The sequence below is a fragment of the Nematocida parisii genome (assembly GCF_000250985.1).
Source record: "Nematocida parisii ERTm1 unplaced genomic scaffold supercont1.1, whole genome shotgun sequence".
Lineage (NCBI taxonomy): Eukaryota > Fungi > Microsporidia > Nematocida > Nematocida parisii.
The window spans coordinates 416344-440660 of NW_013524646.1; the positions used below are offsets into that span (position 1 = coordinate 416344).

Genomic DNA, 24317 nt, shown 5'->3' on the forward strand with positions numbered 1-24317 from the left:
CGTTATTACAAAATATAGCCAGTGCTTCCCTAATAAAATCACGATATATTCAGATGCCACAAATTATCACATAATTTAAAGCAATTAGCATGGTTATATGGCATATAATGGCAATTACCTAAAGTGCAATAAATATAATTTTCTTTATTCGGGTTATGTGGAAAGCAATAAATAATGATTTTATTGAAAAACAAGAAAAATTTTATTAGCATATAATGGATAATAAAGACAGTTGGAGTATAGAACCTGATACACCTGGCCCAGTCCATGCGACAGAACAAATATTCACAGACCAAAATATATTCAGTTCTTCAGGTTATACTAAAGCATATCCCACTGTTAAAGAAGAAAACTTAATTGATTTATCATATTCAGAAACTATTCCAACCGACGATTCTTTAAATTTTATCCTAAATAGTTCATTATTCAATGAATCATCACTAAAAGGAAACTTATCCACAGTCGGATCACAAGATGAAATTCCCAAACAAGAAAGCATAAATTTAGATGAAGCCCAAGCTGCATTCTGGAATTTTGTACGCAACTTTAAAAAAACAATGGATCGTATACTTAACTTACAAAAGATTAGTATAGAAGCCAGAACCAGTATACAACAGCACATGCTTAAATGTGAAGAAATTTTCAGTATACGCCCTGGGGTGTTAGGTATAATAATTTCAATTATTCTATTACTCATGGGAGAACTATTAGTATACATTATATTTAAAATGAAAAATCCAATTCTAATCGGGTTAGGTGCTGGTGTAGTAATAAGATACTTATGCGTTAAAAAAACGAAAGATCCGTATGTTATAGGATTAGGTATTTCTATGGTGGGGTGTTCTATTATATTTAGCTTGTTCAATATAATCAGGTATATTTTCATAGGATTGTACTTAATTATACTGATTAATTGGGTTGAATCAGCTAAGGTTAAATTGTACTTATCCGATGCGCTGATACTTTCTGCAATGATTATATCAAATGTATCAATTGGTTTTTTAAGTATTTGGATAGAAAACTCTGCTAGTAGTTGGTTCTTTTTTCTTTCTCTTTGCATTATGTCAACATTAGTTCTTATATTTAATGCTGGTATGATAAAATACGTATTTAACTGGTTAAAAGAAGTATTTGTAGAAGAAACGAGTGAAACCAGTCAAAACGACACAGAAGAGAGCCTGGAATCAGTTGATACAACAAAAAGTCAAGTCAGATTAATAGATATATTTAATTTCTCAAAAGAGTGGATATGTGTGCTTACTGCTGCTGGGTTTATTACGAGTGGAGTAGTCGTATGCAAATATATTTTAACAAAAAATTCACGAATATTACGTATTATTAGCTAATTATTCACCAAATAGTCTAAATTTCCAACAAATTAATTCCGTAAATAGACATATTAATATTAGGATAGTATCCAATAGAATAGAATGAATTATACGATGTAAATAAATTTGTTATCGCAATTATGATTGTTTTTATTTTGAAATATTTTTAAAAATCAGTTATAACAGAAATTCATGGATATCTGTTATTTTGCCATGGAATGTATCATATAATATACAAATCTACTGCTGTATACTGAGTAATATTGTATATTATACCTAATCTTTAATAAATATCAGTTATATTTATATTCAATTATTTTTTATATTTCTACATATGCCACTTCTGTACTCATTCGATATGAAGCAGTGCTTTGCTAAAATGTGTTCAGCAGAAAAGCTAGTAAAACAGAAAATTGCCAAGTCTTTACAGCCTACAAGAAGATTTGGAGGACTGGTTCTTTCCCCAAAAGGAACAAAAACCGTTTCACCACCAGACAGAAAATACATTGACAAGTACGGGTTGGCAGTGGTAGATTGCTCTTGGAATAAAGTAGATCAAGTTGATTTCACCACACTGCCTGTGATGAGAAACAGATTACTCCCGTATCTTGTTGCTGCTAATACTGTTAATTACGGAAGGCCGTGCAAGTTAAATTGCGTTGAGGCATTCAGTGCTGCTCTGTACATATGCGGATACAAAGAAGATGCAGAGAAAATACTTGAACCATTCCCATACGGCATGGAATTCCTTAAAATTAACAAAGAACTCCTTGAATCATACTCTCAGTGCGAAACCGCAGAGGATGTAATTGCAGTACAAAATAAGTACACTTCTATTGGAAAAAATAAAGAATGAAAAAATGTCCGTACTGCTTCTCTAAAAAACTGGAAAATCTTAATGAAACTGTTTATTGCGATGCATGCCAATCATATTTCAGAAGAACACCAACTGAACTTGTCCCTATATTTATAGAAAACAAAGAAGTCTACAGAAAATACCAAAAGATAAGCGAAAGAAGAATTCTGTGCACAGTCTGCCAAGAAAGAAATGAAAATGAAAATGAAAAATTCAGAGCAGAGGATGAGCAAAGACTAAAATTAAATAAGCCAATAAAAAATGACACAAGAACACTTGTAAATAGTGGCCTGTGCAGAGAATGTGTGGAAAGAGTCAATAGTAAATTAGAAAGCGATAAAAACAAATACTACAGTGCATATAAATCATTTCTAATAAAAAAGCGAATATCTGGTACGGCTGTAATAGTTACAGCAGTGGCTCTTTCTAAATGGACAGGTGACTTTATTAGTTCAATTATCCTATCGATATACATGATAAAAGAATTAAGAGGTATGGAAAGCGTATTAATAAGTTTTATATTCTGTTTTATATCTTATTTCCTAAAATACTCCGCTGTGGTTTTTTCTGTTGTAGTGTTTATTTGGTTATTCACTCGCAGGAGGTGCAAGGAAATAATTTATCTTAAATTTAATTTGGACGTGGAAAGGATCCAGAAAGATATTTTAAGAAAAATCAAAGGATTGCACATAGGAAAAGCAAAAGAATCAAATGAGACAGAAAATTTAAAAGGAAGAAGTTTTGTTCATACGGCGTATAATCAGCACATACGGCAGAGTGAAGAGCTTGATGAGATAGCAAAAGGAATTGCTTGTCTAAAAATAAAAGACACGTGGTATGGAAAGGTTGACAGATTGGTAGAATGGCTTGCAACAACATAAACATAACCCAAACAAGAGAAAATCAGTAATTAGTAATAAAGAAGAGTAAAGAAGTATTTAATAATTTATCACCCAGAATGAATTCATTAATATTAGTATATGCAGTGTAATAAATAAGTAAATACATGAGTAGAGATGGCTGTGCGGTGACTGGTTAATTAAATGAATAAATGATTAATTGTATGCATATCTGACTGAATAGTCAATTTACATAGTTGGCTGAATATGTTCAAATAATTGAATTGTTTAGGCTGTGTCTGAGCCATGCCTTATACATTATTAATAAAGAGGCTAATAGAATATTTATGCTTTAAATTTTAAAATATTTTGGGGTATCTTCAATATTCGGGGTATTTCAGTGCTTTGCCAGTGTTTTATGGATTGGAAGGTTTTAACACTTTGTTTTATCTTTTTCGGGTGTTTGGTTTTTGCTTAGCCTAACATTTCACCTATAAATAGTGAAAAGTTTTAGAATAATATGGTGTATAAATCTATCTTCTTAGGGATATCAGTAGGTGTAAATACAACAAATCCTTCTTTAGACATTTGCATAGCAATTAATGATGGGCTATTCTCGCTCGGTACGAAATCGTACTCGTTTCCAATTATTAACAGCACAGGAGAAAAACTGCGATCTCCTCTTATAACGCCTGAGCTAATGCAGGCACCAGAGACAAATGATAGTATGGAAATGGATGAAATAAGAGGGTTTTACATATCAATTGAAAAAAGAATCTGCTTGCCTGCATACTTCACTGCACCAACAGACGGAATTACCCGGCACATGCCTAAATCGGGTTTAGAGGAAGAATTGGCATTAGACTGTGCTAAGTGCTGTAGAGGAAGTACAGAGACAGAGTTTAAACAAGAAATTCCAAGAGAGTGCGTGCGCTTTGCTTCTAGAGCACCGCCGCTAATACGGGACGGCGAGTTAATGCTTAAAGGCACAATGCCAAAGAACTATGTGGCAGTTGATATGTTTAAGGAAGAAGTGTCGTCTGCTCTTATTAATGTCTTAATAGTAACACTGGACAAGTGGCTGGGAGAATATACAAAGGGGAATGCAGTGAAAATTGTTGGCCTTGGTTTTGCTTCAAGAATACTTAGTCATAATGAGCTTGGAGACAAGATAAAGTCAATTCTTTGGAATAAGTATGATATTCTTCCGTGCTTCTTTCCAAGTGACTGTGTTACACAAAAGAAGCAGTCGGAATTTCTTGCAAGAAAGTGTGCCTCACTCTTTCCAAACAACAACTTGTCTGTGCTTACAATAGGAGAGAATAACAAAGTAATTGTAGATTCTGGGTATATTTGGTACTGCTCAGTTGAGCACTACCGGCCATCAATTGGTGAAAAAAGCTATGAATTTATGCTGGATTTGCTGAAGGAGTCAGAATCAATGGCAGAAAACAACCAAAAAATAACATTCTTTAGCTCTACAGCACAGGGCGGCGGGGTCGCTTTAATGAGGCATTCTCTCATTCGGTACTTACAGATTATTAATGTTGATGCTGAGTGGTACGTGTGTACTCCAAGCAGCTCAGTATTTAGCATAACAAAAATGAAGGTGCACAATGTCCTACAGAATGCATTTAATAACAGTGCACACACTAAAAGTGAGCTAGAAGAAAATGCAAGCAGCCCAGATGAAACCATTTGGCTAAGTGATACGGATAAATCAAAAATAGACAACTGGATAGAAACGAATTACGCAGAGCACTGGAAAGAGCGAATTAAAAAGAGTACTGTTGTGGTTTTAGACGACCACCAGGTCTCTAGGCTTGCACAGCTAATAAAGCGAGACTTTCCCAATATACTAATAATATACAGGTCGCATATACAGATCAGAACAGATCTCATGGGAAGGAGTACGGATAAACAGAATCTTACAGCAATTGATAACCTGTGGCAGTTTATGTGGGAAAGCCTTGTGCATGTCGATTATTTTGTAAACCACCCGTTCAAAGAGACTGTACCAGCAGATGTGCCCGAGTCTAAAGTATTATTCCAGCCAGCAGGTACAAACCAGCTAGACGGACTGAACAAACCACTCAGTCTGCTTGCTAAGACGTATTACCAAAGGCTGTTCAATCAGATTTGCATAGATAATGGTGAGAATCCAGTTGATTTTAATCGGAGATACATTGTGCAGGTGGCTAGATTCGATCCATCCAAGGGGATTAATGATCTCTTGGATGCATATTATGGCCTTTTCTGTGCGTATAAAAAATCCTTTCCAGAAAAGGAATTTGACATTGGCTTAGTATTCTGTGGGCACGGCAGTGTAGACGACCCAGAAGCAAAGACAATTTTTCATGCACTAAGTAAAAGGCTTGAAGCAAACAAATTTCAGGAGATCAGGCACCTTATTACAAAGATTTCTCTTCCCCCGGTTGATCAGCTTCTGAACTTAATCCTACAAAATGCATACATCTCCTGCCAGCTAAGTATTGCTGAAGGGTTTGAAGTGAAAGTCACTGAAGCCCTAATGAAACAAGTCCCAGTAATTGTGTACAATGTGGGAGGGCTTCCATTGCAGGTTAAAGATGGCGTTAATGGGTACATAATTCAAAAGGGAAATATTTCAGAAGTTACCTCTCGCTTGTTTGATCTTCTTACAGATGAGTCACACTATAAGCGTATTAAAGATGGAATAGCACCAAAGGACTTTATAGGAATTACAACACCATTTCAAGCACTTTTCTGGTTAAAAATGAGCAACAGAGAAGTGGCAAAGTCCCAGCGGTTTTATAAAGACTTTGCTAAAAAGTATCTGAATTAACACAGTTAATATTTTGATTTAATAAACAATTGAATGTAAAAAATAAAAAGTGTCCACTGTTCTACATAAAAATGAACACGTTCCTTTATTTGATAACTCTGAAATAAATCAAAATTAAACAAAATAAAAAAACACCAAGCACTCTCCATTCATTACACACTTAAACCAACAAACAAGCCAAATACAATTAATACAACAAATCAATCAAATACCGCATGTTATAATAGCACAAACATACAATTTCACATAAATAATACAATATTTAGTAAGCCCATTCAGTTACACATGTACTAATATCCTCTACTCTAATAAAATTATATGCTGAAATATAGTATTATTACAGCAAGGACTGGTTACCATAGAGTATATCATTATACTAAGCATTAAATAAAAGAATTCTAAAGGAGTAAGGCTAAGAATAAAAAATATTTTTATTTTCAGATACTTTACATTTATTATAGAAAGAATGTATATTCTTTATTCGGTGAATTATACTGTGATCTGCCAGAGAATGCATGCAAAGCAATAATTGCCTCTGATGATCCAGAATATGCACCGCACCCTTCTAGAAACCCAATTACTATACTGGCTCTATCTGGATGGATTTTACAGACGTGCACTAAATATTCCTCAGAAATAAATCTAGCTACAGCGCGCGGACTTCTCTCTGCAAGTGTTTCTATTAACGAAAATAACTCTTCAGATTCTGAGCACTCATTAAAAAACCTCTTTACATCATCAATCGTATTTGTACTCTGTAGAAATGGAGCCAGTCCTACTTTATACAAGATTCTAACAATATCTTTAATATAAAGCTTTCCATCAGGCACAATATGCTTCATAAACACATACGGCATACAGCTAGATATTATCTCTGGCCGGTCTGAAAGATATAAAAGACATTTAATCAAATGCTTAGTGCTTTTAGTTCCTTCAATCCCAGCAAGAACTTCTTTTTTGTTGTACAGCGAGTCAAATTCTCTTTTAAAAAACCTTCCAAATACTTTAAGCTTATTTGAAGATAAATCAGAAAGACCAAACAAAACTTCTCCTTTAAGATGGGAAAGTATCCATTCAATAGGTAATGGTGCTGCTGCCTCGTTCTCGGGTATTTGACTTCTTACAGCAAGAGATTCAGCAGGTTTATTCCAACATAGTTCAGAATTATTTACAGTAGATATTTCACTGCACTTTACCGTATGCACTGTTCCCTCTATATGTTCTTGTTTATACTCCTGCCTTATTATATTCACGGTATTTTCAGTATTTCTTGTATTTGAAATATTTTCAGCATTTGAAATATTTTTAATACTTTCTGTATGTGCTTGTACTATGTGGCTATGGCTAGTAATATGCCTTGTACGCTCATGTTGGTTAATTCTAATGCTTCCTATACTAGACTGAGTTGACTGCGTGTGTGCATTATCACCGCATAAAGAGTGTCTTTCATTTTTTATTCTTTTAATCATTCTGCTCTCTGCCTTCTCTTCTCTTAACTCTTCTTTTAGTCTGTTTATTTCTCTCTTCATCTCTTCAAGCTTACTCCCCATTTTAAGCCGCTCTTCTTTTATTCGCTCGCTCTCTTCTACCCACGCCTTTTCTCTCTCCATGCTATTCCTGTTGAGGATGTATAATTTTCCTTCTAAATAATCACTCTTTTCTTCGGGCGTCATACCAAAATATTCCGACTCTTTTCCTTCTTTTGCAGTATTTTCACTTTCTTTGGGTCTGGTCATTTTTATATTCTTTTCTGTTTTTCTTCTATTTTTTATTATCCCCTGGACTTATTAAATGTGTGCAGCTAGAATACCAATACCAACAGACTATTCAAAATTACTGATCGCAGCAACATGCCATCTTGGAGGACAGAGCTTAAACCACAAAATGAAAGATTACACATACGGTAGAAGACAGGACAAAGTTTACGTGTTCAACTTACAGAAGACATGGGACAAATTAGTTTTAGCAGCTCAGATAATAGTTAGCTACAAAAACAGAAAGGACATTGTTGTAGTCAGCAACAAGAAGTTTGGTTACAAGCCAGCAGGAATATTTGCAAAGGCAGTAGGAGCCACTCACATCACCACTAGCTTTGTGCCAGGAACATTCACCAACAAAGCTTCCATTAAAGGCATCTCTGAGCCAAGACTAATTGTCACTGTAGATCCATTCACTGACAAACAGACCATCACAGAAGCATCCTTTATTAACGTGCCATGCATCTCCTTAGCCAACACCGATAATGATGTAGACCTAATTGACTGTGTTATACCGTGCAACAACAGATCTGCCACCTCTATTGGAGCTATTTTCTTCATTCTTGGGCAGCTTGTTAAATACATGCAGGGAGATGTCGACATGACCAGCGAGATTAGACTCTTAGTTGACTCATACTTCTACAGAGACCCAGCAGAGATAGAAGCAGGAATGGCAGAGAAAGAAAAGCTAAAGGAAGAGGAAGAGAGAGATAGTGAAGTGGACTGGGAAGATAAACCATCTGCAGAAGAGCCAGTACAGGAGTAACTTCAATAAATCACTATTTTAACATAGCACTATTTTTTACCAGGCACTCAGTAAAAACAAAACGAGAAGATATTCCGAAATTGCAGTGCATGCATGCAGCAGAAATGCACTGTGCCCGGGCTGTGGCTGAGTGCACGTATTTTTAATTTTGCGTTTTAAAACTTTTATGGAGACGCCAGGAAGTATTATATTTCTGCCGCTGTATATTTATTACACAGTGACAGATGATGGACCGCAAGTGCACATGCAGGGAAAGACAGAAAGTGGAGAAGAGGTTGAGTGCACAGTATCTGGCCATTTGCACTATTTCTACATAAGCAAAGTGCCAGGAGAAATAATTAATGAGGAATCACTTAAGAAAGTGCATAAAGAGATAGTTAAAATCAGCACAGTAATTAAGTCTAATATATACGGATATTCAGAGGGAGAGAATGAGTACTACCAAATATATGTAAGAACACCTAAATTAATTCAGTCAGTGTGCACAGCAGTAAAAGAGCACTTTATTAGAATAGACAGAACGCATGAGCCCAGGAACGTATTCGAGACAAACATAGGATATATTATTAGATTTATGGTAGATACAGGTTTAGTTGGAATGGGGTATGTAGAAGTGCTCCCAGAAACACAAGAACATAAAAACAACAAGCTACTTCTTACAGCAGACAGTACGAAAATATCTCCAAATAAGTCGGTGGTAAAGCTGCCCCCAATTAAAATACTTAGTTTGGACATAGAGTGTATAGGAGAGGACAATAAATTCCCAACACCACAGCACGATCCAGTTGTGCAAATAGGGAATGCAGTGGCAGTCTATCCAAGCCCAGTCATTATTGAAAAGGTCCTTTTCTGCACAAGGCCCACTAATCCCATACCGGGTGTTACTATTTTTTCGTTCATGGATGAGAAAGAAATGCTTACTGCGTGGTCGCAGTGGGTTTCAGCACTTAACCCAGATGTGCTCACAGGGTACAACATAACACAGTTTGACATGCCGTATCTGCTAAACAGGGCCAAGGCACTTGGACTGACAAAATTCAAATATTTCTCCAGAACAGACGAACCGGCAGAGACAACGCAGGGACTGTTTAAACAAGATTCAAATAATTCTAATAAAAATGGGGATGCAAAGAACAGCACTTCTAATGAACAGAAGAGTGGATTTACAGCACCCGCCCTCCTGGTAGTGCCGGGCCGGCTAGTATTTGATATGCTGGATATCGTGAAAAAGGAGTTTAAACTGCACAGCTACTCACTGAACGCAGTTAGTTCTGTTTTTCTGGGTGAGCAAAAGGAAGATGTGCACTACACGCAGATAAAGCCACTGTATAATGGGACAGATGAAACAAGGAAGAGGCTCGGCGTGTACTGTCTTAAGGATACTTATTTACCCATTAGAATTATGTACACAAAAAATCTGTTCATTAATTACTGCGAGCTTGCACGGGTAACGGGTGTTCCAGTAGAGTTTTTGGTAAACCGGGGGCAGGGTATTAGAGTACTCTCACAGCTGCTTAGGCAGGCAAAGAAATATAATTATATTCTGCCGGTGATTATAGGGGCAGAGGAGACGTATGAGGGTGGATACGTAATGGAACCAAACAGAGGGTTTTACAGTAATCCAGTGGTAGTTCTTGATTATGCATCTCTGTACCCATCTATTATTATGGCGTACAATCTCTGCTACACAACTCTTCTTAGTAAAGAGCAAGTGGCGCACATGGATAAGGACGACTACACAGAGTCCCCCACTGGAGATTATTTCCTGCGCAGAGAAAAGAAGCCAGGACTGCTCCCAGTCATTCTTACCAGCTTATTAGAGGGAAGAAAGCCGTGCGTGCAGAGCTTAAGAACACAAAAGATCCCGAACTAAAAGCATCATTAAACGCAAGACAGCTGGCATTGAAGGTATCCGCTAATTCTGTATACGGATTTACGGGTGCCTCTAAGACAGGACTTCCATGCATACCGATATCTAGGAGTGTAACAGGGTTTGGAAGAGAAATACTGAAAAAAACAAAAGAGCTAGTAGAGAATAATTACAACAAAGGAGAAAGAGTGCACAGTTCCACGGCTGAAGAAGAAAATCAAGAAATAGTAGAAATAAAAAAGAAAGCCCCGTGGAATTTATTTGTAGCGTATGGTGATACAGATTCAGTTATGGTCACACAGCCAGGCCTTACAATAGAACAGGCCTTTCAAGTGGGAGAAGAAATATCTGAGTTTGTATCTTCTAGGCTGCCCAGTCCACTAACGCTAGAATTTGAGAAGGTTTACCACCCGTTTGTGCTTATAAATAAAAAAAGGTATGCGGGCTGCACAAAAACATCGGCAAAGGATCCCGGGCGGATTGACACAAAGGGAATTGAGACAGTGCGGAGAGACAACTGCCTGCTTGTACGAGATCTAATGAAAGAGTGCATAAACAAAGTATTCCTAGAGGGCGATGTCGACGGAACAAGAAAGCTTATAAAAAGCCGAGTGAATGAGCTTCTGAGTAATAGAATAGGTATTAGTCAGCTGATCATTACAAAGTCAATCGCAAAACAAGGCGAAGATTACTCCGTCTCTCTTGCGCACGTAGCTCTTGCAGAGAGGATGAAGAAAAGAGAGGGCACAGGACCAGGCCGCGGTGACAGAGTGCCGTATGTTATTATCCAAGGAAAGGGACCATTGCATGAAAGGAGTGAAGATCCCGTCTATGCACTAAAAAATAATCTACCAATTGATACGCTGTACTACCTAAAGAACCAGCTCACTAAGCCGCTTGAGAGACTTCTATCATACGTAATCAAGGACATACTTGACATCCTTAACCCACCAGCTAACTATATAATGGGCGTAGGAGCAAACAATAAAGTAAGAGAAATGCCCAAGGGGATAGCTGCATTCTTTAAAAAGAAGAAGACGTGCGTAATTTGCAGGTCAGGGATCTATCCAGTCTGTAAAGTGTGTGATAAATCGTATCCAGCAGTGCTTAGGCAGACGTATGAAGTACTCTTCGGGTTACAGTGTGCATACCACCTAATCATGAGAGAGTGCCAGGACATGCAAGATTCAAGGCATACCCCCATTGTGTGCAGTAACAGAGACTGCCCCGTTTATTACATAAGAATAGAAATGCTTAAAGAAATTGAAGAAGTACAAATTAGGTATAATCAGTTATTGGAACACAAACAAAAAATACCAGAAATCATTCCTGAGTAATTCCTGCACTTATTCTATATTCTGTCTACTTTACAGTCTGCCATACGTGCCATTAAATAAATTCTATTTATAATACTCTCTATTAACAGGTGTAAATTAGCACTAAACCAAGAAATAGCCTTATTTATACAATAAACCATAAGAATAGAGTAATTACTGCAGGGACAGTTGAATGCTCACGTACTCTTGGTTATGGAATAATTTGCACGGCGGTTGGTATTAAGTTTATTTTTCTGTGCTAATTTTTATGATTATTCAGTCCTGTATACTGACAGCCGGGAAGGAGTGTAAAGCACCAGTTAAGTACGTGCCAACAAGGGAGACATTTGACTACTATGCGCACTACTACATGAAAGAGCCACAGGAGTTATTTGATGAAGTGAGTGGCACAGCAAACATAGAGAATGAGAGTGAAGAGGAAATAAGCAGCGAAGAAAAAGAAGACAATGAAATACGGCCAACTGACAGAATTGCAGTTGCACTAACCACAGAAGATGACGAGTTAAGACTTGACACGTATTTATTAGACAGTGAAACAAATGCATTCTATGTACACCACGATGTATTCCTGCACGGCATACCAACTGGTCTAGCAGTATGCGACAGAAATGAAGATCCACTCACTTTTGTATCAAACGAGGATGGAACAATTGCCATATACAGAATGTTCGTGACTAACCATTTCCTGCCAGACGGTATAATACCAGCACATGCATCAAAGATAAACAGTATAGTTGCAGAGACAACAAGTATACTCACAAATGACGCAGAGACAATTAAAGCCTGGGATATCACCACACAGAAGAACACGTTCACACACACCAGAAAACAAAAAGCAATTGCACTGAAGGATTCTTTAATATACTTCTCTGATGAGGCAGCTGCGTACATGGTGGACACAAGAGAAGGAAAAGAAGTCAAATTATTCACTGCACAGAATGGAATTACAAGTATTTCTTCTACTGGCAATTCTGTCACTGCAGGAACAGTAAGTGGAGATATCGTATACACAACCAGCCAAAGCAAAGAAAGAACCTTTGCAGCACACAGTAAGAAGATAAACAATCTTGTTGTGTCCATGGACAGGTATATTGTATCTGCATCCAGTGATGAAACCATTTCTCTTTTCGACATGGAAAATGGAGAGATTGTAGAAAGAAGATCTACAGGAATAGAAAGTGTTACAGTGAGTTTACCAACTGATACCGTTAATATTTATGCATACGCAAATGAAGATGGCGAATTGTCCGCTGGGTCATTTGAGGAGGCCATATTAAGAATAGAATAAACTTTCTTTTTTATGGATGAATTATTTACAAAGGAAAAAGTGCTGTGTAATGTGTCTTTGAGGGAGGATCCGCACCGGATATTTTTAGACTCAGCTGAGAGAATTCAAAGCAGAAAAGTAGCAAATGCGGTGCTGGAGAGGATTGAAGAGGACAAATTAGAAGTATCCGAAATATTTATTTTTATGGGAGAGTTCATTAGAATATCGAAAAAGCTTGCCAGATATGGATTTGTACAGTTAAAAAGGAAATTTGACGGGATACGGCTGATTAATTACATAATTGGGAAACCATTACAGTTTACGCATAAGGAGGAGTCTTTGCTGAGGGAATTCATTGATGTTTTAGATTTAAAGATAAAGTCAGAGAAAGTGCCAGTCTTCTCACCTGAAATTGTGCAGGTGAGTGTTTTGTTCTACCTCGCGAAAAGATCGAAAGTTGTGGCACTTGAGATCAGGTACTCACTCCTTCTGATAGAGACCATAAAAAAAAGAAGATCGCACAGAACACAGGAATATTTAGAAGAAATCGTTGGGGTGGTTAAAAGACAAATTGAGAACCGGGGGTATGTGGAGAAAGTGAAAGTGCTGGTAAAAAATGACTGGCCGTATGAGAAAACAAACCCGGCGCAGAAGGTCCTTCTGGGACTATTAAAGGAAGAATCGTGTCCATACGAAAATTTCAGCACTCGCCAGATTCCGATTCACATGATTGATCCTTTATTTATACGGGACAAGCAGACAATCCACCTTCTTCCTGTTATTTTTTGTATAGAAAGGTTACTGGAGGAGAATCCAGACGTATCTTCTGTGCTAGTGCCTGAGTATATCGACTGTGTGTCTCCGCACTGTAAAGAAAGAATCAATTCAGAACATATCCGATATTATTTATTGCACAGAATGCGCATAGATGCAGAGGTGGATAAGTTAATTGGGGAGACTCTTGTTCATTCTTTAATCGCAAAGAATATACTCCCCAGGGGCATCCTTCACTTGAAGAAGTACCAGACGCATAAATATCTTAATTATGTCGTTATTTCACTGAAGAGAATAGAAAAAAAGCAGACAGAGAGTAAAGAAGAGAAAGAGTTATTATTTTCTGTTCTTCACTGTTTTTCTATGCACGGTGCGAATGAAGAGTATGTGATTAGCCAAGCGAAGGCGGCGTGCAAGGAAAGTTCCGTACAGAAAATCCTTCTGGTTTTAAATATTCTGTATAAGGTGCACGGGACTAAAAAAATAGGGTTTGCAACAGCTCTTCTGAGCCATGCACTCCTGAAGAGGGAAACCTCTTTTTATACGAAAACAATTGTACGGGCAGTTGGAAAGAAGCACAGGAAAAGCTTAGAAATTGCAAAGCCACTCATTTTAGACCATTTTATATACCGGGCAACCGATGACTTAAAAACAGATGCATTTGGCACACTTTCTTATTTATACGGGTATGCGTCAGTAAAGGAGTTTCTAGAGATGGAGAAGTACTATTTAGCGCCCAGGCTGTGGCAGACAGAGCGTGTTGACGAGTACTATACAAACCTGCCGACTATTTTTATATACTATGCCATATATATACACGAAACAAAAAAGGGGGGCGGTCTTTGGGCAGAGCTAATAGAGCAGTTAAAGAACACGATGAATAATATTGGTGTGGAGGTGGCTGTTACTATATTCCTGGCAATTCCAGAGCCAGCCGGGTTCTTTAAAGAGTGCGGGATAAATATAAAGGACCTTCTGTTTGGCCACTCTCTTATATCCATTCTTTGTGCAACCAGGAAGGTTCTAGAAGAGAAGATTATCCCGATTAATAACTGTGTGTTTAACCTAATCCATACGGCACTGTCATATACCTGCCAGCAAGACGGAAAGTATTACATACAGGAAGTACAAGAAATAATTCTGTTTCTGATTTATACGGGGAATATTAAAGGAAAGGAGAGCTGCTGTGATATGCACTGCAGTAAGACACAGTTCTTTAATCAGTTAATCGAAAAGTCAGAGAAGCACGATATTATACAGAACAGGTATATGATTGCGCAGGACTTGTCCAAAGAACAGAAAATAATGATCGAGCAGTTAGTGGGTGAGGATACATCGCTTTATTTTGAAGAGGCATCTACATTTAAAGAAGCTGTTATCCGGATACATCCGTACTTGAAATTGCGAGCATCACTTGAATTTCTCTCTATTAAGAAAATACTCCCGCTGATTTTAAAAGCATCCCACGCAGAGATACACTCCTTTGCTCAAAGCCACTGGGCACAGTGCCGGAGATTGATTATTTCTCTGTATAGGATGTACAGCGACTCAAAGGATAAAGAAGCTCTGCAGGCACTTGCGTGTTTTGGTATTTTTGGAATCGATGCGTTAGAGGAAAGAAACGATATTTCAGATGTGTTTCTGGATAAAACCGTTAGGTGCGTGAATTTTGACTATGAAGAAAGGAAAGATTACATGGCTGAATTTTTGATTTTGAAAATATTTGTTCCCATCTACTACGAAACGCATGATGATCTTCTGCAGTATATTATACAAGAACTTTTGAAAGACATAAAAACAAATAATTTCACTGAATTCACGGATTTATTAGGGAAATTGCAGACCTCACAGTATATTATAGAAATGGATGCAGGGCGGCTACAGGAAATAAAAAGCGAGAGGCAGTGTGCACCGTACAGAAGGGGAATATCACATGCACAGTTCCTGATAAATGTAATTACAGCACTGGCACAGATTCCGGTTAAAAAGTATCAATTCCATATTCTACACGATACACTTGCGATTCTAGACACTCTATCGGGAAAGAAGTGGCCACAGCGGCATAAGGAGTCACTTCTTCAGTCATACTTATTTTTGATGATTTATTCTCTTAAGCCTTCACACCAAGAGAGTATTCGTGAGCACTTCCTTCCGATTTTCAGGGATATAAAAGCGGGTGCACTCGTGGATTTAGACATTCTTCGGTGCATTATATCAAGCGCACAGTATATGAACAGTATATTTACAGATGAAGAGTTGCTGCTTTGCAGTAGGCATGTGAAGGACAGGCACCTCACCATTAGAATCCTTGAAGTACAATTACAGGACTGTAAAAATTCAACGGAGAAAGACGCACTTCTTACAGAGATACAAAAAGAGTATTTGAAGATAGAGGAGAAAGATGTAGTTTTTGGCATAAATGCTGAAATTACAAAGCTGTCACCAGTCAATTTAGCAGCAGAGCTAAAAATAAATAACGAACATGCAAATTATGCATATCTGAACAAAGAGATCCTACAGCATAAGCCAGCCACATCACAGATGGATGCAAAGTATGAAGAACTCTTTAAATCAATTAGTGACGAAAAAACACCAACAGAAATATTTCAGAAGGCAGAGCATGCAATTCAAAAATGGGCATGCACTGCTCCATCGTACTCTTTTGACAGGGATACATCCAGCTTAAAGTCATTCCTTATAGACATACACTTACTGCAGGACTGCCAGATTCTTCAAACAGTACCTCTGCCAAAGGCACTTCAAATAATCAAGGACAGGAGAGAGTTGCCTAGAACATATCAGTCACTCCGCGTATCAGAAATACACAGAAATCTGTTTCAACTCCTTCCGGCAGTTCCTGAAGTGGCACGCGCTGAAGAGGACGCTCTTCTTTACGGCGTAAGAATAGCAAGAAAGTCTGAGCAGTGCGAACTCTCCGAGAAACTTTTAATCCGATCTATTCTAAAGGACGACTGGAGAGTGTTTTATGAGAAAGCAAAAATCCATTTAGACAAAAATAATAAAAGCCTGGCTAAGCAGGCTCTACAGCGCCTAATGGATAATTTGCCCATTAACAGTAAATATAAGGAGAAGGCAATCCTTTTAAATACAGAAATAGAAAATTCTGAAGAAATATATAAAAATGCACTTTCTTCGCTGAAGACAAATGAACGCTTATATTTTAGGTATGGAAAGTATCTGGAGAAAAAGCAGCCAGTACAGGCATTTAAAATGTTCTGCATGGCATTAGAGTGCGGAAGTGAAAAGGCACCTGAAATAATCCCTAAGCTTATTCATTACATCACTGGCACAACCAATCCACTATTTACTAGAGACAGCGTAGCTTCTTGTGCTACAGAAATGATGGATACTGTCCATAATGTAGACATTAAAATATTCAGGCGGTGCTACATCCAAATACTCACTCGACTCTCACATAAGGAAAAGACCGTGGAAGCACTTCTTCAGAAGATATCGCTTAGGCTGATTGAAGAGTTTCCATCTGAGTTTGCATGGCGAACTCTTTCTTTATTCAACAACAAAAAGAACACTGCGATTCACAAACTAATAGAGAAGACCTCCTTCACATTTAGGAAATTATTCTCTGATGTAATGGCCTTTACACAGACACTTTCCAAGCTAAGTATGCATTCAGCGGGCAGTGGGATGGTTTCAATCCCATCAATTCTAGGGGGGTCAATAATTGTCAGCAGAGGTATTCCTGCTCCATTTGATGACTTTTTATCTGAGATCATCAGTATTTCGGATAATATGTACGTTTTTGCGACTCTTCAAAAGCCCAAGAAGATAGAGACCATTACGTCCACGGGGTGCTACAAGTCATTCCTGTGCAAGGCAAATGATGATCTGAGAAAAGATGCAGGGTTTATGGACTTAAACTTACTCTTGAATTCTCTGTTTCAGAGTGATAACAAGTGCCGTGCATTCAACATACGAGTGTATACTGTAGTGCCAATAACAGAGAAGATGGGGATAATTGAATTTGTAGAAAACCTTGTAACTCTTAAGGATATATGCAGCAAGCTGCACTCTACAGTGGGAATCAACATAAAAGAGATAGCAGCTGAATTTGGATTTACCAAAAAGATCGTTATGCTTGGCAGAAAGAATCTAGAAGACCTTTTAAAAAGAGTTTCTCCAGTGCTCCCAACATACTTTTTACGGCAATTCACACATCCAGTAGAATGGCTGCAGTCCAGGAAAAGGTATACAATAACGTACGCTGTAATGAATGCAGTTGGGTATTTAATGGGGCTAGGAGACAGGCACTGTGAAAATATTTTATTTGACAGCATCACAGGAGAGACCGTTCATGTAGACCTTAACTGTATATTTGACAAAGGGCATGCACTCACTGTGCCTGAAACTGTTCCATTCAGGCTCACCCAAAACATAGTGGCGGCTTTTGGGCCAACAAAAGAAGAAGGTCAGTATAAACTTACGCTTGAAAGAGTTCTTAAGTTTTTATCAGCCAATAGAGACCTGATCGTTGCAAATCTTCTGGGATTCGTGCACGATCCATTAGGAGAGTGGACAGGAAGGAATAATACAAAAACAGCAATTCAAATAATCGAAAAAACAAAAGCTAAACTTGATTTTGATGACGAAATAACTAAATCTTCCGTCTTAATTGAAAGAAGTACATCCTTAGACTCTCTTGGTAAGATGTACGTCTGGTGGCTTCCCTTTATATAACCGAAAATCAAGAGTCAATTACATGGAAATCCTTCAACTCGCATAATTTCAATTTAAATAAAAATACAAAAATACCAAAGTATTCACATTAGAATAGAATATAATATTTTATGTACGGGTTATTTAAATTTAATTTATCTATATACAGCCGGCCGCCCATCACAGAACACCCAAACAAAGCAGAGGAGTAGACTTATGTGTTAGTTAGTTTATTATGGCAGGTTAAACAGTCTTATTCAGGTGTGCATTAGATTCATCTGAGAATACGAAAATAATTTGTCACGGTGTAAACCGTTAGAACAGCGAAATACCCAGAAAACACCGATTGCAATCATGGCATAATAAAATACAGAGCACTATACAGCACGCATATACCCAATAAATCACTCACTGCATTGAGAATGGGTACAATATTATAAGAAACATCCATATTTAAGGTTTGAAGGATAAATACAACAATATTTGTTATGTAGTATAAAAGGATTATCTCTACATTTAAAAGAACTCCAAATAGAAGAACATACATCGTGGGTATTCCAGTAAAGAAAATCCTTAAAAGACAGCACGCGAACAGTGCCAGGCACGTAGCAGTGAATATTAAAGTGTATAAAGTACGTACATTATTTGGATTCTCTATATACTTGTCTGATTTTACATTATCCCCACTGCTGATTGAAATGACATCGGCACTGTCCTCACCCTCCTGTGCACTGATGTACGTAGTGACCTTGCCAACGTATATAAGAATGACAGAACCAGCTATACCATTAAACAAAGGAATAACACACCCCATCCACGGATTAAATAAAGATAAAGTATTTATGAGATGGCCAGCTACCATTGTAATTATAAAAGCCAACCCAAGTGACCAAGACCCAAATAATTTCAATTTAGGCATGTGCTCCACTTGCGTATAAAGAACTCTAAGCAGCATCACAATTAGTCCAATTAAAACACTGTTTGTTATGAACACTTGATAATAAAATTTTGGTAGGAAAATTGAAGTATTTCCAATTATTGCTGGGTACGCTTTGCTTATCTGCACATAAATACTTTCTGAAAAATAAATTAAAGAAATTGTACAGACATAGTCAGAGAGAGATGCAATAATAGGGAGTAGAATATTATCAGAGTCAAAATTAAAGCAAATACTTATAAATATACAGAATACCACACACATGAACGTACATATACAGCTACATGCACCAGCAAAGAAAGCAGTGGCAGATGTACTTATTATAAATAGAAGGTTCTTCTGTATGTCATTTATAAGGAGTATCTCTAGTATATTTTTGTAATTAGAGCATATGCCTATAAGGATACTGAACCCTATTGAAACAAAGAACATGTTAAGCCCAGAGTCAAATACGTATTCAATTAAAGAAATTGTAGACATCGGGGTTCTGTTCAGACGAGACCTTTTAACAGTGCTGCTCATTAGGTCGGCATAGTTTAGTTCTATGTTATTCTTAAAGCACAGCATAGAATTAAGAATGAAGAGGTAATGCATGGGCTTAATATACTCTTCACCCAGGTGTGCGTGCAGTGTCATAGTCATAAGAAAAAGACCGCATAGTGAGATCGAAAGACTTGGCATAAGCTCTCTCATTTCCTTTATGTCGATAACCATGAAACAAAAGAATATGAAACCGAATTTATTTTTTGAACATGAAAGAAGATCTCTTTCTGACTGTATCCTTGCCAGCAAAGGGGTTTACATATTCTGTGTTTCCATCTTGATTACTGGAAAAAATGGATTGTTGGGGTGTTTCTGTTCCCTGGGGGGGTGTGCTATTCCCGGTGTTATTAAATAAGCTGGAGTTGGAGGGAGCCTGCTGGGAAAGGTTTGAGAACAGAGAGCTACCCTGTGGGTTTGAGAATAGTTGCTGCCTGTTTTCTAAGATATTTCCCGTGCTTCCACCAAATGGATTTGTAATGGAATTCATTTGGCCTGTACTGCCTGAGAAAGTGTTTGTTAGTCTAGTGGGGGTCTGCACTGCACTTGTACTTGGCATGTTCATTGGACTGCCGGTGCTACTATTACTGAGCAGCAGAGAACTGGCCTCTCCTGTGGGTGGAGAAGAGTTTTGTGCCTCTCCAGTGGGTGGAGTGGTTAGACTATTAAACCGGCTGCTCATTGCGGACTGTGGAGTGCTTATAGTGCTTCCTAATCCCGTGCTAAATCCAGAAGTTCCTGTGGTGGGCTCCTGGCTTCTGTCGGATAGACTGCCCAGCGGCGAGGACTGCGAGTGCCCAGTATTTTGGCCAAATAATGAATTTGGCTTAAAACTGCTGCCAGTAAAAAGACTGCTCTGTCTCTGCCCTATCGGATCGGCCAGTCCATTCTGCTCACTGTGGCCCCGTGACACTTCTGGACTCTTCTCAGCAGGACTAAGTGGATTATTGGACCTGCTCGTAAAACTGTTTGACTCCACAGAAGGCCGCTCAGTGCTTGGTGAGGCAAATGAGCTCATGCCGGACTGTGCTTGTGAAGGTGCTTCATCAGATGACTGGGATGGCCGTAAGATTCTTTTCTGGAATGCTTCTAGTGGTGATTGTGTATAATCATTCATTGAAATTCTGGATGGGTTGTTTGCTGGTGAGCCAGTCCCTAAAAAAGACTTCTTCTCATCTAATCCCTCCTGATTAGCCTGCTTTATTCCCTGGCTTAGTCCCAGTAGTGTACTATTACTCGCCAGAGTCTGCTCCTGTTCTGTATTTATGGAAGTTTTTTGAACGGCATCAGATCCAGGACTGTTAAAGAGCATACTTCCAGTGGTACTCGCACTGCCAAACAAACTTTGACTGCCTAAATGGCCATTAGAACTTAATGGTTTGCCTAACAGGCTGCTCTGAGAAAAAGACGTGCCCTGAGACTTCTGCTGTACGCCATCCATGGTCTCTCTGGGAAGATTAATAGAGTCAGTTGATGGGATACTTGACGAATCCATCTGAGTACTGCTGCCACCAAAACTGTTTCTGCTTTTATCACCAGATCCGGATAAAGAGCTATGCTCAGAATGACCAAATAATCCACTTCCTAAATGACTGCCACCCACGGCACTTCCACTGCCAAATCCGAATTTTGGAGTATCTTTGAAACTGTTCAGTGCAGTGCCCCCAGTGGGCTTTGGACTTAGTCCATCTGCCCCAGATAAGAATGAATTACTCCCACTAAGAACACTTCTATTACCCAGGGCAGTGGTTGATTTACTGTCCATTCCTGCTGTATTACTGATGACTCCCTCTGGCTTATTAAGCCCAGCCATGCCTTTATCCGATTTAATGCTTTCTAATGGACTCTTAGTGGCATGGGATGGCTTATCTGTCTTTGTATTATTTTGTTCAGTGGCCTGTGCACTGCCTGGTTGGAGTACGTGCGGTGTGGCTTGCTCTACATTTAAACTGGGCGTGTTTGACAGGTTGCCAGTGCCTTCCGATAATTTTGTCTTTTTAGCTGTTTCAAGTGACCCTTTATATAAATCCATGGCATTCTTATGGTGGTGTGGTTCATAGATGCCTTTGGATGTGTCTCTAATCGCATCGTATATAAGATCATTAAGTGCCTTCTGTGCTTCTGGAGACTTTCTTTTTGAGTGTATCATCTGATAGTCTTTACCGGCTCTTTCTCTGTCAATATCCTCGCTGATTTTAGCCATCTTCTCCCTAATTGGATCCTTCTGCTTGCTCTGCTCTACTTTCCTGAGCTCTTCTTCCTGAAGAAGTCGCAGTCTTTCTCTCTCTGCGTACTCCTCATTAAACCGCTTTCTTGCTTCATCTAGTCTTCTCTGCTGCTCTCTTTTCTCTCTCTCTTTCTGCTCTCTAATGATTCTTGACCACCTGTCTGTTTTGTCTGCGTGGTACTGGTCTCTCTCTAGCCGACCGCCCTCTTTAATGAATCCCTTCTCTTTCATCTGCAGCTTCATCAGACTGGGCACCGCACCAGGGGGAATTCCTACTGACTTAACAATCCTGTTCTCTGCTGGGTGTATGCAGTAGTACGGCAAGTACTTGTCTTTTCTTGGGTCATCACGAAGACTGTACCGAAGAACATTCCTTTCTTTGTCATACTGTATTATCTCTGCATCGCTGTCTATGCTAGGATACTTCACAACCCCATCATCATCCCTAAATTTGTTAAACGGATTCAGACCAAGCGCCAGTACATCATCTACCCTTCTTAATTCTTTTTTTCTTTCTGCCTCCCAGTCAACACTCTCGTCATAGTCTGGTGCTGTAAACCCAGTAATGTTTATAGGCTCTAAACCCGTGTCTATCGCAATGCCTGCATGCTCTATACTGATCTCACTTGGCTTGACATACTTAACAGAGCTCACTGAGTCGCCTTCTGCATTTGTATTTACATCAATGTCAGACTCTTCATACTTTCTCTTGTTCTTTCCTGCAATATACTGTATGAACTCAGTCTCCATCTCCTGGCTAACCACCTTCCCCTGTGCCAGTTCCTTAATAAACCGCATATTATCCATGTACTCAGGTAGGTCCTCCTCCTTTACAACAGTGTTTAGTAGTGAAGATATCTTGTCAATCTGCTCTTCTTCTAGCTCATCACCTTCCTCTATTATATCATGAATGTTTTTGTATATTCCCCGATACTCTCCAGGTGTAAGTGAAAATGCATCAAAATACAATTCTTCCTTATCTTCTGGTACGTCTGCTGCTATAAAGTCTGCTATTTTTTCAACTGCGGTATACGCAGCACTGACTAGTTTGTTAAACACTCCGTACATTGCTATTAAAAAAACATAAAAATTCAATTTCTTTTATTCCTATGCACAAGTTCCTCAGAAATTTATACTCCGTGGTTTGCTCAGAGACAGATCCATCTATTGTCTGGAATGAAGAGGGGAATGGCTTTGTCATTTTAGACAAAGCAGAATTTATGAGAAACTCTTTCTCTAAACTGTGCAAGTCAGATGAATATGGCACTTTTATTAGACAGCTGAATAATTACGGATTCTCAAAGGAGAAGAGACTCGGTGTAGATGAGTTCACAAACCCTAAATTCATCAAGGGATCTCCACATTTACTTGAAGTCTTGAAGAGAAAGGCAATACTGCCGAATGAGAAAATAAATGAGCTGGCGATTGTGCAGAATAACCAAGCAGTTCTTCATAATAATATGTCAGCAATGAATGAAATGAACAGAAAACTCTCCAGGGAAGTGTACATTCTTAAGAAAAAAGTAGACCAGCAAGACAGAACCATAAACGAGCTGGTGCGGGCATTCATAAGGATATTTAACAAACAAGAAACAAAAGAAGAAACACTCCGGCTAAAGGACAACACAGAAATAGGGAATATCCTGCTAGACATACCCGCACAGCCACCAGCAGAGTCTGAGGATATAAGCATAGATGAATTCTTGAATAATGAATTTGATCAAGTATAGCCCAGGGCAATGCAGTTTTTATTTAACCATGCGTAGCATTATACTGAAATGTAATTTTAGGTTAATTCGGGCTGCACTGCCAGATATTTATAGACTAAAGTTCAGTAATACTCTGAATCACAAACAGGCAATACACCAGAAGTATATACAGAATATAATCATTCCATAAATTATGAGAATGTCCATTAATTCTTATTTCTATTTAGTTCTTGGCCATAAATCTTTGTAAAGTACTGTATAAGATATGCTGAGAATTTATTAATCATCATAAATAAAATGAGAATTTGTGTGTTTCTGTACGGGGATATTTAAGGCGTACCGCGTATTCATTGAATATTCTTGTTAAGTGTTCTTTTTTGTTCTGAGCTCTTCTGATTCTGCCTTCCTCACTGCCAGTATAGTTATGAATATTATATAAAATACCATAAATAACATAGAAATAAAGGATTTCCAAAGCGTATTCGCCCCAAGAACCCCCATAATAAAATAGGTCGATAGTGGGAGAACAGCTAATCCTGTGCAGACAAGCAGTGTATTCATAAATAAAATATTTTCAGTTGTTTTTTAATT

General features: G+C 38.3%; 13 protein-coding genes across 13 annotated transcripts; 9 read left to right on the forward strand and 4 right to left on the reverse strand.

Annotated features, from left to right (window-relative positions):
• Window positions 1–215: 215 nt before the first annotated feature.
• On the forward strand, window positions 216–1383 carry NEPG_00286 (uncharacterized protein; the record flags this gene model as incomplete). Its single annotated transcript, XM_013202664.1, has 1 exon — window positions 216–1383. The coding sequence occupies one exon, from the start codon at window positions 216–218 to the stop codon at window positions 1344–1346; it is 1131 nt and encodes a 376-aa protein (XP_013058118.1). The 3' UTR covers window positions 1347–1383.
• A 279-nt stretch (window positions 1384–1662) lies between these two features.
• Window positions 1663–2184, forward strand: NEPG_00287 (uncharacterized protein; the record flags this gene model as incomplete). The annotated part of the gene is made up of 1 exon (XM_013202665.1): window positions 1663–2184. The coding sequence occupies one exon, from the start codon at window positions 1663–1665 to the stop codon at window positions 2182–2184; it is 522 nt and encodes a 173-aa protein (XP_013058119.1).
• On the forward strand, window positions 2181–3111 carry NEPG_00288 (uncharacterized protein; the record flags this gene model as incomplete). Its single annotated transcript, XM_013202666.1, has 1 exon — window positions 2181–3111. The coding sequence occupies one exon, from the start codon at window positions 2181–2183 to the stop codon at window positions 3063–3065; it is 885 nt and encodes a 294-aa protein (XP_013058120.1). The 3' UTR covers window positions 3066–3111.
• Window positions 3112–3543: 432 nt separating this feature from the next.
• NEPG_00289 (uncharacterized protein) lies at window positions 3544–6121 on the forward strand (the record flags this gene model as incomplete). Its single annotated transcript, XM_013202667.1, has 1 exon — window positions 3544–6121. The coding sequence occupies one exon, from the start codon at window positions 3544–3546 to the stop codon at window positions 5845–5847; it is 2304 nt and encodes a 767-aa protein (XP_013058121.1). The 3' UTR covers window positions 5848–6121.
• A 169-nt stretch (window positions 6122–6290) lies between these two features.
• NEPG_00290 (uncharacterized protein) lies at window positions 6291–7595 on the reverse strand. Its single transcript, XM_013202668.1, has one exon. The coding sequence runs from the start codon at window positions 7581–7583 to the stop codon at window positions 6303–6305; it is 1281 nt and encodes a 426-aa protein (XP_013058122.1). The 5' UTR covers window positions 7584–7595; the 3' UTR covers window positions 6291–6302.
• A 43-nt stretch (window positions 7596–7638) lies between these two features.
• Window positions 7639–8370, forward strand: NEPG_00291 (uncharacterized protein; the record flags this gene model as incomplete). Its single annotated transcript, XM_013202669.1, has 1 exon — window positions 7639–8370. The coding sequence occupies one exon, from the start codon at window positions 7639–7641 to the stop codon at window positions 8368–8370; it is 732 nt and encodes a 243-aa protein (XP_013058123.1).
• A 166-nt stretch (window positions 8371–8536) lies between these two features.
• On the forward strand, window positions 8537–11624 carry NEPG_00292 (uncharacterized protein; the record flags this gene model as incomplete). Its single annotated transcript, XM_013202670.1, has 1 exon — window positions 8537–11624. One exon carries the CDS (start codon window positions 8537–8539, stop codon window positions 10241–10243), a length of 1707 nt encoding a protein of 568 aa, XP_013058124.1. The 3' UTR covers window positions 10244–11624.
• Window positions 11625–11824: 200 nt separating this feature from the next.
• Window positions 11825–12865, forward strand: NEPG_00293 (uncharacterized protein; the record flags this gene model as incomplete). The annotated part of the gene is made up of 1 exon (XM_013202671.1): window positions 11825–12865. One exon carries the CDS (start codon window positions 11825–11827, stop codon window positions 12863–12865), a length of 1041 nt encoding a protein of 346 aa, XP_013058125.1.
• A 12-nt stretch (window positions 12866–12877) lies between these two features.
• Window positions 12878–18409, forward strand: NEPG_00294 (atypical/PIKK/ATR protein kinase; the record flags this gene model as incomplete). Its single annotated transcript, XM_013202672.1, has 1 exon — window positions 12878–18409. One exon carries the CDS (start codon window positions 12878–12880, stop codon window positions 18332–18334), a length of 5457 nt encoding a protein of 1818 aa, XP_013058126.1. The 3' UTR covers window positions 18335–18409.
• Window positions 18410–18548: 139 nt separating this feature from the next.
• NEPG_00295 (uncharacterized protein) lies at window positions 18549–19964 on the reverse strand (the record flags this gene model as incomplete). Its single annotated transcript, XM_013202673.1, has 1 exon — window positions 18549–19964. The coding sequence occupies one exon, from the start codon at window positions 19962–19964 to the stop codon at window positions 18666–18668; it is 1299 nt and encodes a 432-aa protein (XP_013058127.1). The 3' UTR covers window positions 18549–18665.
• Window positions 19965–19989: 25 nt separating this feature from the next.
• On the reverse strand, window positions 19990–23085 carry NEPG_00296 (uncharacterized protein; the record flags this gene model as incomplete). Its single annotated transcript, XM_013202674.1, has 1 exon — window positions 19990–23085. The coding sequence occupies one exon, from the start codon at window positions 23083–23085 to the stop codon at window positions 19990–19992; it is 3096 nt and encodes a 1031-aa protein (XP_013058128.1).
• Window positions 23086–23126: 41 nt separating this feature from the next.
• NEPG_00297 (uncharacterized protein) lies at window positions 23127–23919 on the forward strand (the record flags this gene model as incomplete). The annotated part of the gene is made up of 1 exon (XM_013202675.1): window positions 23127–23919. One exon carries the CDS (start codon window positions 23127–23129, stop codon window positions 23745–23747), a length of 621 nt encoding a protein of 206 aa, XP_013058129.1. The 3' UTR covers window positions 23748–23919.
• A 170-nt stretch (window positions 23920–24089) lies between these two features.
• NEPG_00298 (uncharacterized protein) lies at window positions 24090–24287 on the reverse strand (the record flags this gene model as incomplete). The annotated part of the gene is made up of 1 exon (XM_013202676.1): window positions 24090–24287. The coding sequence occupies one exon, from the start codon at window positions 24285–24287 to the stop codon at window positions 24090–24092; it is 198 nt and encodes a 65-aa protein (XP_013058130.1).
• Window positions 24288–24317: the final 30 nt, after the last annotated feature.